The 16,148-nt window shown below is 54.8% G+C and overlaps 7 protein-coding genes across 7 annotated transcripts; 3 read left to right on the forward strand and 4 right to left on the reverse strand.

The window, feature by feature from the left end:
* Positions 1–47: 47 nt before the first annotated feature.
* On the forward strand, positions 48–392 carry G647_04931 (uncharacterized protein; the record flags this gene model as incomplete). The annotated part of the gene is made up of 1 exon (XM_008729267.1): positions 48–392. One exon carries the CDS (start codon positions 48–50, stop codon positions 390–392), a length of 345 nt encoding a protein of 114 aa, XP_008727489.1.
* Positions 393–1,665: 1,273 nt separating this feature from the next.
* G647_04932 (uncharacterized protein) lies at positions 1,666–3,031 on the forward strand (the record flags this gene model as incomplete). The annotated part of the gene is made up of 4 exons (XM_008729268.1): positions 1,666–1,723; positions 1,846–2,588; positions 2,649–2,943; positions 3,003–3,031. The coding sequence occupies 4 exons, from the start codon at positions 1,666–1,668 to the stop codon at positions 3,029–3,031; spliced, it is 1,125 nt and encodes a 374-aa protein (XP_008727490.1).
* A 1,089-nt stretch (positions 3,032–4,120) lies between these two features.
* On the reverse strand, positions 4,121–6,118 carry G647_04933 (uncharacterized protein; the record flags this gene model as incomplete). The annotated part of the gene is made up of 1 exon (XM_008729269.1): positions 4,121–6,118. One exon carries the CDS (start codon positions 6,116–6,118, stop codon positions 4,121–4,123), a length of 1,998 nt encoding a protein of 665 aa, XP_008727491.1.
* A 768-nt stretch (positions 6,119–6,886) lies between these two features.
* G647_04934 (uncharacterized protein) lies at positions 6,887–7,798 on the reverse strand (the record flags this gene model as incomplete). Its single annotated transcript, XM_008729270.1, has 1 exon — positions 6,887–7,798. The coding sequence occupies one exon, from the start codon at positions 7,796–7,798 to the stop codon at positions 6,887–6,889; it is 912 nt and encodes a 303-aa protein (XP_008727492.1).
* A 1,651-nt stretch (positions 7,799–9,449) lies between these two features.
* Positions 9,450–11,830, reverse strand: G647_04935 (uncharacterized protein; the record flags this gene model as incomplete). The annotated part of the gene is made up of 2 exons (XM_008729271.1): positions 9,450–10,615; positions 10,669–11,830. The coding sequence occupies 2 exons, from the start codon at positions 11,828–11,830 to the stop codon at positions 9,450–9,452; spliced, it is 2,328 nt and encodes a 775-aa protein (XP_008727493.1).
* An 871-nt stretch (positions 11,831–12,701) lies between these two features.
* G647_04936 (uncharacterized protein) lies at positions 12,702–14,212 on the reverse strand (the record flags this gene model as incomplete). The annotated part of the gene is made up of 2 exons (XM_008729272.1): positions 12,702–14,105; positions 14,129–14,212. 2 exons carry the CDS (start codon positions 14,210–14,212, stop codon positions 12,702–12,704), a joined length of 1,488 nt encoding a protein of 495 aa, XP_008727494.1.
* A 796-nt stretch (positions 14,213–15,008) lies between these two features.
* On the forward strand, positions 15,009–15,857 carry G647_04937 (uncharacterized protein; the record flags this gene model as incomplete). The annotated part of the gene is made up of 1 exon (XM_008729273.1): positions 15,009–15,857. One exon carries the CDS (start codon positions 15,009–15,011, stop codon positions 15,855–15,857), a length of 849 nt encoding a protein of 282 aa, XP_008727495.1.
* Positions 15,858–16,148: the final 291 nt, after the last annotated feature.

Raw genomic sequence — 16,148 nt, forward strand, 5'->3', positions numbered from 1 at the left:
CTTCAGCCATGATAGTGCCCGACTCCATCGCAGCCAGCACCGCCGATATGGCAGACGAGACCATGCTCAGCGCATATGAAGCTTCTTTCCGGGCCCCCAGCGTTGTTGCTTCGCAGATACTCGCAGGTGCTGGCGCCGCTATCAACGGCATCTTTATCACTCGACCCCTGATACTCACCCCGGAATGCCGTCACTCTGGCGCCGCAGATCTGGTAAAAGAGATCATGCTCAGCACGTACGGGGATTCTTTCCGGGCCCGTAGCGCAATTGCGTCGCAGATACTCGCAGGTGCTGGTGCCGCTTTCAGCGGTATCTTCATCACTCGACCTCTGAGACTCACCCCGGAATGCCGTCACCCTTCCGAGGTCATAGGTCAGCGATTTATGCGCTGACAACTAGCACGAACGCAGTCAATAGGCGCCCGAGAGGGGAAACGGACACTATCTATGGTGAAGCAGGTGTTGGTTGTCCAGATAGGAAGACCTGGTTCACCACTAACCTACAGTGCAATCTGCTTGAGACAGCGGGGTAAGATCTGAATTGTAAACAGACCTGTTCGAAGGACATTCTCCCTGGACCTGTCCGACTGCTGCTGAGAGACGGCTGCACATTGTCCGTGTCGTCGATGCAGGCTACGCCTTGAATCTTGAAGCATATAGGAACGGGTGACTATATCAAATGCAAACTCACCTCTTCGGTCAGCCTCGAAGGTTCTGAAGTAGACTCAGGAAATCCCATGAGCAATATCGCGATTCCTTCAGATCATTCTAGGACAACAGGTCCGGCTTCATTAAGCGGTGCATTTATTTAGGCTGGAAGGGAAACTGCTGGTTTCGCGTTCCGTCGTCTTCGAACTCGTATCAGGTGAGCACCCACACTCTCCGAGCGTTTTCCTGCATCCAGTTCGGCCATACTGTCGTCGAAGAAACAGAGCCTTCTTTGGCGGTAGTGTCGACTGAGCGCTTTCGCCTGTCAATACTCGAGCGACAACTGCTCCTGCCACCGTTCCCGGCTCCAGCATCAAGTATCTCGCAAACATTTGCCTGGGGACGGGTCGAGAAAGTGGTGTGCGCACAATCACGGGCTGAGCGACACTATGTACGGCTCTCGACTGCACATGCACGTATGGGGTTCCAGAGAACACTTATTTAGCTTCTTACGTTGTCCGCACTGTATTGGCCCTCTACCTGGCCCTCAAGTCCTGTACCAGGCCGTTGGGAGTCAAACATCGAGGTGGGAAATGTGAGGAAGGCGGAAGTGCTCAATCCGAGTCAACGGGAAGAAACCTACCTGTGGCTTGCTCCTTACAGTATTCATATCGGCTGAGACCGAAGCGTCCGGAGATGGTCCGTAGCAGTTCTGTCCCGTGAGCAGTGAGCAAATTGAATGTGAGGTGGAAGTGAGCTGAGAGTGAGGTGAAACCGATGATGCTGGCCTGACAAGCCCAGACCTGTAAACTTACTAGCGCGGTTCTTAGTGGATCCGCAGTCATGACTCGTCAGAGGCGCCTCCCGGAACGACGCTGCCACCCAAATCGTTACCTGCGCACACCACCTTTCGGTAAGGAGGCTCTTCTTCAGCAGACCACAGGTGACACGCGCAGTCACAACTGCACTTCTCTTGTCGGTCACCGCGGGCTGTCACTAGCTCTGGCTGTCCGTGAGCATGGGGCGTACGATCGACCAGGACGTCCACGCGGCTTTTGTCGAGTTCAAGGCCAAAGGTACGTCGGTATCGTCACCTCCAGTATTGACTGTACTGTACACTGTACACGCGTATCGAGATACAACATACTGTACTGTGACAAGTGTCGAAAAGCCGCTGACTGACTCGGTCTCCACACAGAGGACGACAAGTGCATGTCGGTGCAATGCATCTACTGCCAACAGATCCGCGCAAAGAACACGTCTCGCCAGAAGCAGCATCTCCTCGAGTGTCCTGGCCTCCAGAACAACCCCAATGCCCCTCGACCCGAACCATCTCCTGATGATCGCATCGGCGCCGTCAATGGATTCCGCACGCCCTCCGTCTCGCATACATCCAATGCCCCCTTGAGCAACGGCATACCCTCCGGCAGCACGCCCATCCAAGGATTGACCAACGGCACCTCGATGCCCCCGCAAGGTGCCAACACAACCCCAACCCAGCGACAACCACCGAAGCCAAACAAGACACCAAAGACCACACCGGGATCCAGCCTCCCTGCACCACCTCTCGACGATGTCCATGCTGCGTTCGTCGAGTTCCGGGCCAAAGAGGAGGACAAGTGCTTGTCTGTGCAATGCATCTATTGCAACCAGATCAGAGCCAAGAACACATCGAGGCAACGCCAGCATCTTCTCGAGTGTGCGACATACCAGAATGTCATGAAGGAGTCCATACCTGCAAACAACTTGCTTCACAGATTTGATGAAGGTGATGTTGCGCGTTCGCTGGCGTTGCCGACTCCAACGCTCGAGCTGGATTTCCGCATGAGCATCAAGGTCAATCCCAAGATCGGTGTGGGGTCAGGCTTATTCGGCCACCGCGACTGGGTTAGTATCGTAGGCGGGCAGTGGGCGGGACGATGGGGGAAAGGAATTGTCATTGTGAGCTTGAGCCCACCACCACTCGACCTCTGTGAAGATGTTGTACTAATGTCTCGGCAGCCCGGCGGACAAGACAGCCAACTCGTGGTGAAAGACCTCGCAACACACAGCAATGCCAGTTATCTTCTTCAGACCAACGATGATCCTCCCGCGTACATCACCGCAAGACACAAAGGCTGGCGTAGTGGCCCGAAAGAGGTCCTCGAACGACTGAATGACCCTACAGTGGCGGACACGGTGCCAGCTAATCAGTACAAGTTTCGCGTGACGGTCGAATTCGAGACGGGTGATGAGAGGTATGCCTTTCTGAACACCTGTCTATGGATGGCGAGTGGAAGTCGAAGAACCGGCGAAAGTAAGTCTGCTTAAAGTGAACGAAGTCCATGACTCCCGTGATTGACCAACGCCTGCTAGTAATCTACGACGCGTATCGAGTCGGCTAGGGGTCTGAATCGATCAATGACATTCATGCGGGTGCTGTCGACGATGAAATCCCTGAGTCAGACGGATTGATCTTAGAGAAGTTCTTCCTCAATGACGTGAAGGGTTTTTTTCCAATGCGAACGGATAAACCCAAAGACGAGAGCGATCGAAGACGCCGAGCTACGGGTTCGTCTGACAAATGTATCACTTGAGGGGCGGGGGCGATACATGTTCTTTGCCATGTTTGCTCTGCCGGATTTGTTTTACTATCGATATACGCGAGGCTCCGGAGTATCCAGGATGGAGGACAAGCGGGTGACGATCGCAGAGACGGTATGTGAGTCGACTTCAGACGCGTCTTTTCCGGCGTCGATACGTGGGGTTGAAGGGAATTTCATATCCAGGAGCATCGTCACTGTCGGAATATCAAAGCTAGGGAAGCGGCGTTGCGACGGGCTCTAATGATGATTTGTATGAACATACATCAAGGGATGCGACCGTCTGACTGGATGGGTAGCGTACGTACAGTGGCGAGATAGCATACGCAAGGAATGGACTTGTTTCTCATTTCGATTTCGGTGTCGGTGTCAGTTTCCAATTTCATGGACGTAGGCAGTGTGTGAGTTACGGGAAAGTAACTAGTATCTAGAACTGTGAAACCGGCGTTCGGATTACAAGGTCCGAGATCAACTCGACGGCGTATCATCGTCTCAGCGTTCCACCGTCTACGGTATACGCCGATACACAATGTACATGCAGGTGGCTGGGGATGGTACAGTGTCCGACAACACTCTCAACATTGTCTATACATTATAACCTACGCACATTACACGCTGGGTCGGTTGGGTAGAGAATTGCCCTGTCACTAATCCGTACTATACACTCATGATGCCACCGCGTCATTTTTCTCGGTTGGTCTCATCCTAGCTAGCGACAAGATAACACGTCTCCCTCGTCGTCGTCCTTGTCGTCCTCGTCGTCGTCCTTGTCGTCCTCGTCGTCGTCCCCCTCTTTCTTCGCCTGGACGACGGAGATTTGTTTTCCTTCCTCGTGGTCGCGGGCTGAACCCCTCGTTTCGGCCAGTCTCGAGTTTCTCGACCTTGACTCTCTCACATATCGTCCCCCGCGAAGAACGACACGTGCATGTTCTGGCCGCCTAGATATCGCCACAGGCGCCACACTTCCTCGATCACCGCCCGGGCGGGACCTTGCAGTGAACGGACGAATAGTAAGCTGTCGGTTTCGCTATGGGGTTGCGCGGGCCGGAAGATCGGGCGGGAGAGTAGCTCGTTCAATTCGTCCGTGTGCTGCCTGGTTGGGGGCACGGGCGTGTGAGAGAAGAGACGGTCGAGGGAGAAGACGGGGAAACGGTACGTGTCCGTTACGGGGAGCATCGGTGGGATGAGAGGATTGTCTGTCGGTAAGGCGGGGAGTGATGATGATGACGATGAGGACGAGGACAACGAGCTCGACACCAGGGAAGAAAGGTCACCGGCGCCGATGTGCAGGAATATACTTCCTGGGAGCCATTCGTGGTGGCCGAGGCGCTGGTAGGTCATTTCCGTGGGCGCAGCAGGAAGGGATGGAGCGTGCTCGCTGGGAGACCCGCTGGTCGAGGAGATGGCTTCGCCTGCTGTGGTGTCCTCTGCGGCTCGCGACTTGCTTCCAACTCTTCGGATCTTGGAGGTAGGGTTAGCTATCTCCGTGGTGGTCGAGTGGTTCACTGCAGCTGTGGACCACTGGAGTCGTAGCTCGTCGCCGTTCAGCAGACCGTTCTTTGGGAAGGGGAGTGGCACGACGCCTGAGGGTCTCTCGGGCAGGCCTTGGATTTTTGCGGCAGACTCAGATTCTGCAAGCGCGCTCATGGCGACCAGAATACGTTGTCGCATGATGGTCACGACGCGTGACGGCAGCTCAACTTGCCATTGTAGTTTGTTCAGGTTGAAACTTCCTAGGTCAGTGGAGGGGGTGTCACTCGTTCCGGAGTGGCCGCTGACAAAACGGCGTTTGTTCTGTAGGTAGTGCTGTGCCGTTGAAAAGGCCTCGCGGGCTTCGAAGTGGACGAGTTTGCTGACCTCGCCTGGTACACTCTCGCGACCCGTGGGTGGGGGGAACTTGGATGTCTTTTTTTTCACCGGCTGGGTTACTGTGTCGCTTAGGTGAGTGAGAAAGGTGTGGTTGAAGAACAGGCGACTCTGTGGCAGGGGAGGTCTTCGCAAACCCGAGGGTGTATCGTCCTGGGAAGTAGTTTCAGCTGTATTGTCCTTCCCAGTACTTTCGTCTTCCTTGCTGCATTGCTCCAGTTGAGGTGCGACTGGCGGAGGATGTCGCAGGCTTGCCCTTAACTCGGTCGCCATTTTTGCGTCCAGAGCATCCAGGTCCGCGAGCCTTGCCGGCAAAAGGTATACCTTTTCATCTTTGGGGTTTTTGACATATGCAAGGTCCAGCAATAGGTCCACCGGCAGCCTTGCACCGCTGCCTTGACATGCCCGGATGGGGCTTGCCAGGATCTCTGCCCAAGGGTTATTCTTCAACCCTCTAATGTGGTGATACGAAGGGTGGATTTTCTCTTGTGTCCGCCGCCTCTCTGCCTTCTCAACCCAGCGCACGACTGGCGACTTGGATATTGATGGTCCGGGTTCCGTCGACGCGTCAAGGGAGATCCTCTTGTACGTCTTCCTTTTCCTTCCTGGCTCTGCTGGAGGTTCGATAACGACCGATTTGAAGTCCGTCCCACTCTTCTTGTCTGCATTGCCGTGATGAACCTTTTTGCTCACTGCCTGGAGCTCTGCGAGCAAGTCCTTGACCGTTTGTAGTCCGGCAACACTGTAGGGATTGAAAGGCGGCGTCGGTCCTGCATCTTCGCCGCTCTTCTCGCTTGCGGTTGATGATCTCGTATGCGCATCATTTGGAGCGTCAAGGACACGGTCTCTCGGAGCAGGAGACTGTGAATCGCTGTAACTGCGTCTGCAGGTTGAATGGTTCGGCCGTCCGCTACAGGCGTAGGTTCTGCGATGAGCCTTCTTGGGCGATTGGAACAAGGTCCGGAACACGTCCAGACGCCATGTGGAGTATGGGATGTGGCTGTACGGACATGAAAGGCTCATACCTTAAGCAATATACTAGTAGGCGAAGGTACTAGTAGATTTCTGGCCCGCAAAGATTGTGATCGGGTTCAGAAATCCAGGACAAGGCTAGCTTGCAGCCTTGCTTAGTCAAAAGCGCGCTCTCTGGTGCCCTGATGGTGGCCAGCCAAGTGCTGCCAACAACTCCTCCGACATTTCCTCGCCCTTACCTGGGAGTTCAATTACCGTACTAGACACCAGAGCGCTGAAGCGTCTGTATGGCAAGCTCTTTACCCGGCAACAACTTGAGAGCCGTAGGTCACGGGCGCTCCGGTGACAGATGAGGACATATCCAATACTGTAGCAGTGATGGCTGCGCATAAGGGGGTTTTCTGACAGCGAAAGTGGGTTATTAAAGAATCCCAACGTGTACATCGTCTGCTTGACAAGAAGATCATGCATAAGATCTGTATTATCTTGAGCTGGTCGATGTGTGGCTGCATGAAACCTGACTAGGGCGATCAACAACCGGGCATTGTTTGCGATTTCGAGGCAAACCTCAAAGTTACAGCAACAAATGCCCCTCGGTGAGAACTAACCAAAGGTGACCTTCGTCCGTGAGGGCTACCAGAAGACAACGAGCTGACATTATGATAACCCCCAGCATCATGACTCTGGTAGCCTTGACACACTGCTGATTGACAGGTCGATCGACACGTCCGAAGTACTCATCAATTCTCTTCCATGCCTTCGTGAAAGCATAACAGCACAATTGCCAGCACTTGCATCCGTCACTCCTCAGTCTGACTCTCACTCCGCTGCATCTTCGAACACGAATCTCACCACCTCATCGAACACCCGGTCCGGATTGTCTTCATGCATCAGATGGGCCGCCTCGTCGATATAGGCGATCTCTTTCTTCGCGGCCCCGACAAGCCTGTACAGCTCGGCGGCCGTGTATCGCTGATGGGCCGTGGTCTCCTTGCCGGCCATCACCAGCGTCGGCACCTCCAGCCGCTGCGCATCTCCCGGCCCGTACTTGGGCGGGGTGCTGTACCTGAAGAACTGGCACAGCCACTTGGCGTTGTCCTCGACCTGGCGCTTGCGGTCCGGATTTCGCTGCAGCCGAGGCCAATACTTTGCGTTGATGACGCCGCTGCAGAACTTTTCGGTCGCTTCCTCGTAATTTCCCTGCTTGCAGAGCGCGATGACGGGCCCCGTCGTCGTCACGCCGAAGTGCATGACAGGCCAGAAGGTGATGGGATGCCAGACGAGGAAGGAGAGCAGCGCCGGGAGAGCCGGGGGCAGCGACGGCAGGAAGAGGCCCACAAGAGGCGGCTCCTCGACCATCAACGTCCGAAAGAGCTGTGGTTTCGTCTTGGCCGCGTACAGCGAGATGACGGCGCCCGAGGAATTGGCCAGCACGTGCACGGGGCCGATCTCCCACGTCTCGATCAGGGCCGCCAGGTCCAGGGCGTCCTGTTCCCAGGGACACCGTTCGTCGTCCCGAATCGGTCTGTTCGGCCACGCGAACCGGCGGCTGTAGTTGTACACGTGGAACCGGGTCGCGAGCTTGGGCTCGAGCTCGTCCCAGCCGCGCTGGTCGCTGATATGCCCGTGCAGAAGGACCAGCGGTTCGCCATGCCCGCTTTCGCGATACGAGAAATTATACCCGTTGACCTCGACCGTGTGGGTCGTGGCCTGGGTCGATGGATTGGACATGGTCTCGGTAGACCTAGGTCGATAACCGTTGACGGATTGAAGCCCAAGATCACCTCAATATAGCTCACAGAAACAGGTATAGATATGTATACCGACTGCACGGGTATATACGATACGTTGTTGTAGGGAAGCCGTGCCTGACCCACCGAACGGAGTCTGCCCGCGCCGCGTCAGCCGCTAGGGCATATGCGACGAGACACTTACGGTATTAACTAGATCAAATCCGGAGTGCTGGACATCGGTAAGCGTGCTGTGTAAATTCAAGATCTGCATCCTCGCAGTCCGCACGAAATAAGTCAGTGTAAGCGAGTATGCGGCGAAGGAGTCTGTTGCTAGCTAGGAGGGGTGGTCCGTGGAGTCGAACCGTCTCGATACCACGAATGCTCAGGTATACCATGTCTACCATACGATATCGTACTTGGGAGCAAGCACTGAGGCATCGCAGGCTCGATTTGGAAGGCCACTGATACCACCCTGTACTGTCGACATGGAGGCGATTCTCGGCATGAGATGGAGCCACCCGTCCTGCGCGGATTAATCCATCAGAATCCTCCGATTGAGGGATGAGGAAAGACTCTGAAGCCGCAGATGAGTGAAGACGCTCGCACTACCTCTCACCTGCTTGGCTCGCGTCCTGGTGTCTTCCTGAGGTCTTTGGGAGACGTGTGGGTGCGTGTACCACCTGGGCGACCACCTCGCCCACCTCTCGGTTTATATAAGCCTGCCTCGTTCAACCATGTGGGTGCCGTCCGGGGCGGGTCATGGGTGGAGGTACCACAGTAAGCTCGTACCTTCAAGTTACTACTAGTTGACTAATCATGTTGGCCGACGCTGTATTCACAGTACCCGTACTTAGAGTATGCCTACCTTTAGGTTCCTCGTAGGTACCGGTGGTGGGGCTACCGTCGAGGAGGCTACTGAATTACACAGGAATACTCCGTACTGTGGAACACGTTAGGTAAGTTCTCGTACGAGTACTCCGTACCCCGGTATCCAGTCCTCGACAGACCGGAGCTGTAGACATGGAGGCGATGCTCGGCATTAGATGGAGCTACCCCTGCACGAATCTCGTCAGCTACAGTACCTACGGCAGGGACAGGCGCGTCAGTACAGCAAAAAGATATGGGATCTTTTCTCCCGCAACTCAAATCCGTGAGAACCGTGGTTACTCGAATACACGGTACAGTATTGGTACCTAGTACCTTGCGATGTCTGGTCCTGGCGCTCCAGGAACGCCAGGGGCGCAAGCCGCAAGCCATGCCGAACAATTCCTCCGCAGTGAGTCATGTCCTTGATTGTCCCTTCGTGCGCACCACACAGCACAGCACGCACTATCGCCAACGGGACAAAGTGCGCACACAGCACGCGAGGCATAGAACACGGGAACCGATGGGACCGAGGGCATGATTTGTGTGACACTAAGTCAAGGCATTTTGGGGAAATGAGGAGGATTGGAAGGCGCCTTTGATCTAATTCCTTGTCCTGAGCGCTTCACTTCGCGCAGGAGTCAACGGCTTGGTGCAGGATGCAAGATCGGAGGCTGAAAGAGATTCCACAGAAGATCATTACTCAATACGCTACGTAAATTACACAGTAGTAGTACATATTACCTGATACACGATCGTGAACTTGATCTAACGTCGCCTTTCATTCAACGCCTCGTTCCCCTTTTCTTGGCAGTCTTACCTTTGCCCTTACATTTGCCCTTACCCTTGCCCTTACCCTTCCCCTTGCCATTACCACCACCGCTGCCCTTGCCCTTGCCCTTGCTCCTACCCGTACCCTTGGGTCTCACGTCCTCATCGTCCCGCCCCTCTCTCACCGCCTTGTTAATTGTCCCCCTCTTGGGGAACTTTGTCGTCCCGTTCCGCTGCTCTTCGCTAGTACTACCACCATCGCTCCCGGACTCCGCATTCCCATCCCGCGGCCGCTTCTGACGTTTTACTTGCTCACTCACATTCCTCAACTTGCACCGGGCGTGCCCACACCGACAATCCAAGCCTCGATAGTAAAAGTAATCGGGTCCGTAGTGCACCGTGATCTCCTCGCCGAACTTGATCTCCCGGACCGTGCGCACGATGGTGGTCCACACCTGGCCCACATTGACGGTGTCGAAGCGAGCGTTCGGATAGCAGCAGTGGTTCATAAACCTCGTCCAGTTGCCCAGGTGCGCCGAGTCGACCGTGAAGCGGGGCCGCTGGTCAGGCGTGCGCGGCGGAAGCGGCGGCCCAACAGGCACGCTGAAGTGGTAGACGTTGCCTTCAGGAGGCCCGTAGCGGGTGATGCCCTCTCCAGTGTTGGCGTCTCGCTCCGGGTATATCTCGCCGACGTACTCGCCGATGAAGTTATCTCTGGGTATGCGTTGAAGAGTGCGGACGCCCCGACCTTTGTTGGGCGTTGTGAAGAGCTCGACGAGGAGGGAGTCCCGGCGCGTGAGGCCGGCCTTTTTGTCGTTTTTCAGCTCCATCAGCTCGTTCAGCGTACAGTGGCAAGGATATTCTGGAGACGACGCGAGCTCGGGCTCAGGCGAGAGTTCTCCGGGCGTCAAAGACGGCTCCGCGTTGCCATTGCTGTCAACGACTACCGTGTCGTTATCCGCGTTGGACGGGTCGACTGCCTCAGGGGCCGCCACACCGCAAGCGATGCATTCGTGGCCGGCGCCGCCGCAGAAGTCTGGCCTTCCAAGTACGTTGGAAAGCGACCCTGCCGGCCAAAGATTGTTATCCGGATCGAGGATGACAGACCTGACAATGTCCAGTTGTTTCAGCGTTTGGCTGGAGCCGAGTGGGAGTTTGACGGGTAACTTCGCTTTCTTGGCTTTCCTTCGGAGTCTGGGACGGTCGACGACGGCATCAAAGTCGTTTACGAACGGAGGACTCTCCATGAGACGCGTGACGGTGTAGTTGATTGTGGGCCGGACAGCAGGCTGTCGTCTTCGGCGGGCAGTGCCCAATGGTGATGGACGTAGCTTTCCTCCTCATCTGGAATTCGGTGAATCTCGGCGAGATCGCCATCGTCAATTCCAAAGTTTGACTGGTTGATGCCTTCGAGGCCTCCATGCTCATCGCTATATACATACCTCAGAAGTGTATCGAAATGCTTTTCAAATGCCCGCAGATTGCCTACCCAGTTGAAATCGAAGCAACGCGCGAACAGCTCCAGGCTTGACTTGCACGACTTGATCACCGGGTAGATGTCGCTCCATCTGGGCACTCCCTCGCGTCTGCTTTCGGCGTCGCTACGCTGGATGACGTCTCGAAAGCTCGCAGAATGTGCGCAAAATGTCAAAAGAAGAAGCTTGGGACCGTCGCAGAATTCTGTCAGTCTGTCCGGTTCCGGAAAGTCAAGTGCCCTTTTCACATCCCTTGCGACTGAGCCTCCGCGGGGGTGGTGCACATCGTATTCTTCGAGACATTGTTGTAGATTTTCTCGGTTGTCCTCTGGCTGAAGATCGAAGAAGCGACGCAATCGAGCTCGGAAGAGGAACTCTCTTACAGCATAGATCTCATTTGTGCGAGAAGACTGTTTAGTAATAGCTGCACAGCGAATTTCTTCGTAGATCCTCGTCATTAAACCGTCAATCTTGACCTGTGATATCGTAGCTCGCCTGGGTCGGTTCCTCGTTGATCCTCCAGCCGAGCGCTGGGCAGGGGGGGCTGCTTGGTCTTGAGTGCCGTCGGAGGGCGCATTGCCCTGAGCGCTCAATATAGCTTGGCTTCTTGTTTGAGATCTGGTGATACGACGGTCTGTTTGCGCCACATCCTGGGATTGAGCCTGAGTAGTGCCTGGAACAACGCCCTGAGTAGTGCTTGGAACAACGCTCTGAGCAGTGCCTGGGTCAACGCCCAGAGTAGTGCCTTGGGCTGGGGTTTGAGACGGAGCAGCACCTTGTGCAATACCTTGAGCAATACTTCCCTTGAATAGTGTATTTCTATATTCCTGGCCCTTAGCTGTTGGCTTCTTCGTCCTCTGTCCCCTTCCTAGGTTGTCATTATCCTGTCCGGGCTGTGCATTCTGTGCTTGTGAACTCATCGCAGAGCCAGTTCGGCAGATTCCTTATTGGAGATGGTGTAATTAACCGTAAGACTTCGAGATTGACTGAAGGAAACAAGGCAAAACACCAGGACAAACTGCAACATGGGAAACATTTGTGCAAACCAAAGCACACAACACGAGCGACAGGAATAGCAGCATTGGGGATTGAGAATGATAGTCATTATTGTCGAAGCATCCAATTCTGGATACAACAGACATAATAGATGTGAGTACAAAGACAATAGGTCTCGAAGGTGCACTGGGACGGCAGGCGTCGACAGGTCCGGCACAAAGAAACCACACACGGTTATTCCTGGAGCAGGCCATTGTGACAAAGTAGAGTGTCGGCAACCACAGACAAGGCATTAGCTGTGGGAATCATATCGACGAACAAAGACGGGATCGTGTCCTATTATTAGTAAGATGTTCTTGGAGATGAAGTCGAAGATGCATGCCAGAAGATTTCGCTCGGGAGTAGATGTAGTGCAGTATCCCACCTCGCATCGATGCTGTTGCTTTGGACTCTGCTGTTTGTGGACAGATGGATCCGCTTGTCATCAGTCTGATGCTTCGTGCCCGCGTCAGCGGAATCGTCACGATGTCGTCGTCGAGGACGGCCCTGTCGGTCTGCAAGACAGATTTGCCTCTGATAATGCGCCGGTCATTCGGCACTGGGTAGTCGCCGATCGTACTGCAGGTCTCACAACCTGTGAAAAGGTCCGCTGGTGCCCATTGTGCTGGCGGTCCTCGTTCCTGTCGCCTAGGGCTGTGTGCTGGTGGACATCGTCATACAATGTACTCGGAGAGTGTTTCCGCACAGCTCGCATGTCAGTTGTTCTCATTTCTCAGGTCATGAACGGGTATCATCTCATACGGTCTCGATATACCTCCTTACCTCCCAATCCGTGACTGCCTCATCCCATAGTCGTAACTCGTGCTCTCGTGTCCCGCCGTAATGCTCGACGAAATCGTCCCCGAATATTTCCCGGGCGACGCTGCCTTTGGCCATGAATCGTGCCGTGCTATCTTTGAGGTTCTTGGGCAATCTCTCGCCTTTGTCAGCGAGACCCCCAACTTCTTCACCCTTTCCGAGGGGTGGTAGCTTGATCTCCAGCTTCTTTTCGATACCTCTCCAACCGAGGGCAACAATGGTTGCAAGGACTAGAGATGCATTGGCATCCGCACCGCAGACCCTGATCTCGAACCTCGTGGCCTTGGCCGAGGCTACTGGAGGAGCGATCAAACGAATGGATGCTGCTCGATGCTCCAGGCCCCAGGAGACTGTGACGGGGGCCCAGAAATTTTCAACCAGCCGCTTGTAGGAGTTGATTGTGGGCGCGATGATGGGCATGACGTCTGCAAGACCATCTAAGAGGCCCGCAAGGAAATATCGACCTAGATCCGACACATACTCGAGGTCCTTGTATGGTGGGTTGGGGTCTTTCTCGCCTCTGTAGAACAAGTTCTTTCCTGACTTGTCGACGATCGAGCAGTGCATATGCCCACTGTTGCCCGGTAGTCCTTCCTTTGGCTTTGCCATGAACGTGGGTGTGATGCCGTGCTTGCTCCCCATTGCTTTCACCACGTACTTGAACAGACTTGCTCGATCTGCCATTTCGGTGACCTCTCCGAACTCCAGGGCTGCTTCAAAGACACCGGGACCCGACTCTGTGTGCCAGCCCTCGACATTACACCTGAACTTCTCGCAAGTCTCAAAGACGCTGTAGAACCAGTCTTGGTTGTGTATCGGGTCGGTCAAGGAGTAGCCGAACATCCCCTGGGTTAGGTGTTGCAGGGCGTTGACCGGATGTTTCTGGAGGAAGGAAGCTGTTGTGGAAGAGGAGTTGTGAGTGGTCTGAATGGTCTCGTCTTTCGGAGCGCGGTAGGTGAAGAACTCATACTCGGCGCCGGCCATGGCTCCGTAGCCTGCCTTGTGTAACTTCCCGACTGCGGTGCGCAGGACACTCCGCGGACATGCGGCGATTGGCTTGTCTGTATCTGGATCGTAGAAGCTGACCAGGAAGAACGGGACATCGCCCTCCCAGGGTATGCGGCGGAAGCTGGAGAGATCTATCTTTGCAACCAGATCCTTGTATCCATTCTCTTTGTTGCTGATCTTGAGTTCGCGGAAGTAGGTCAGGTCGTGCATATCCCAGCCGAACACCACGCTGCAGAAGCCAAAGCCATCTTTGGCCACCGAGAGGAACTTCTTTTTGGAGACTAACTTGCCCCGAAGGATGCCTACGCGAGTTAGCAGGAGCCATGAGTAAAGCTGCGTGGGCGCGTGCCGTCAACATCAATGCCTGCGAGTTTGACCTTGTTATCGGTCGCCAACTCGGTCTCCAGGTCGTCAAGAGTGAGACTCTCCTTTTTGGCCATGGCTGAACGATGAGACGAGGTCGGCAGAGTACGGGGTATGGAGCGTAGAGCTAGGACCAGCGAACAATAATGAGCAAAGAACAAAGAGCCCGGAAGGGAGCGAGCTGCGCACCCTCTTACCTCACAGAGTAAGTACACAAAGCGGGGAAGATGATTGGCGCAGAACGGTGCTTTAAGGCAGTGGCTTGGAGGTGGAGGCGGGCCTGAGCTGATAAGCTCCCTCAATCGAAGCGATAGGCTCTGAGGTATGTCGGTGTCGAGAGACCGAAGGCTAGATCATGAGGTTACTTCCTCCTCGGTACTCCGTACAGAGTCTTGAAATAATTAATACAAGGCTGACAGCTGCATCCTTGGAAAATCAATGACGCCCGTGCCTGCCCATCATCTGCAACCAGCGGATCCAGCCACCGACTCAAGGCTCCTTACAGGGCAAGAGCTCATGTGCTTCGATCGACAAGAAGACGCAGCTCCAGTCGGGAGAATCGCCCATTGGCCCGGCGTGTCCACGGCGTGGGTATGAATGGGCCATGGCGGGTTGCTTCGGAGAAGACCATGTTTGATTAGATAAGGCTCCGATTTCCATCAAGCCACGATATTCGAGCGACTCGAACGATATTATTTCATGGTGCATTGTGTGACCTTGACAGCACGCTGACACCCATTGTACCACGGTTCCCTTCACGACCGGTGATACGGTGTTCATTTCCCAGCCGCTACTTTCTTGTCGCTGACATTCACCTCACTCTCACCGCTCACTCACTCATACATCAGGTCGAGTCAGAAAGGCGCCTCCGAAATGGCCACAGAGTCACGACCAGGTCGCCTGGCGGGCAAGAACGCCATCATCACTGGAGCAGCAGGCGGGATTGGTCTCGAGACCACGGTTCTATTCGCCAAAGAGGGCGCTTCGGTGCTCATGGCCGACATCTCAGAACCAGCCCTGGAAAAGGCCCTGGCCAAGGTCAAGGAACTCGTGCCCAACCACCCGCGCTTAGAAACCATCAAATGCGATGTGTCGAAGGAGTCAGATGTCCAGGGGGCAATCGAGTCTCAAGACAAGCATGGCGGAATCGACATCATCTTCAACAATGCCGGGATTATGCACGCCAAGGACGATGATGCCATCAACACCCCCGAAGACATATGGGACCTGACGCACAAGATCAATGTCAAGGGCGTGTGGTATGGAAGCAAACATGCTGTGTTGTCCATGCGGAGGAACAAGAAGACCAAAGGCTCTGTCATCAATGTGGCCAGCTTTGTCGCGTTGGTGGGCGCAGCGACACCGCAATTGGCATATACGGCATCGAAAGGCGCAGTCTTAGCCATGACACGAGAACTAGCCATCGTGCATGCCAGAGAGAACATAAGATTCAACTCGCTGTGTCCGGGCCCGTTGAATACTCCCTTGTTACAGGATTGGCTCGGCGATGATCTGCACAAGAGACACAGGCGCGAGGTCCACTTCCCCATGGGTCGATTCGGTGAAGCTATTGAACAAGCGCAGGCAGTGCTCTTCTTGGCGAGTGATGAGAGCAGCTTCGTCAACGCAACCGAGTTTGTGGTTGATGGTGGCTTGAGCAAGGCCTATGTGACAAGTGAGGCACCGCCGGCTGCTGGCCCTGTGAATAATGTGCATTGGTGAGAGCCTGTGGGCATGCAAAGGGTACACGCGAGACTTTATCTGGGGAACACAGAAGACTGAGGAGACTCTGAGGTGGATTTGATTGACTGCGACTAAGACGCTCCTCGCATCACTGGGGCGCTCAAGGATAGACCACTGGTTGACACGAGTTAAGACCATACACCACCAATCATGGAGTTCACATGTCACACTGTGTATCTACAGCTTCTGTCAAGCCGCAATTCCCCTGCCGCGAGCGACTGTTCACGAAGACGGTATTACCAATGTCTCTTCGACAATCCCGATGCAACA

Source organism: Cladophialophora carrionii (genome assembly GCF_000365165.1).
Source record: "Cladophialophora carrionii CBS 160.54 unplaced genomic scaffold supercont1.4, whole genome shotgun sequence".
Taxonomy (NCBI): Eukaryota; Fungi; Ascomycota; class Eurotiomycetes; order Chaetothyriales; family Herpotrichiellaceae; genus Cladophialophora; species Cladophialophora carrionii.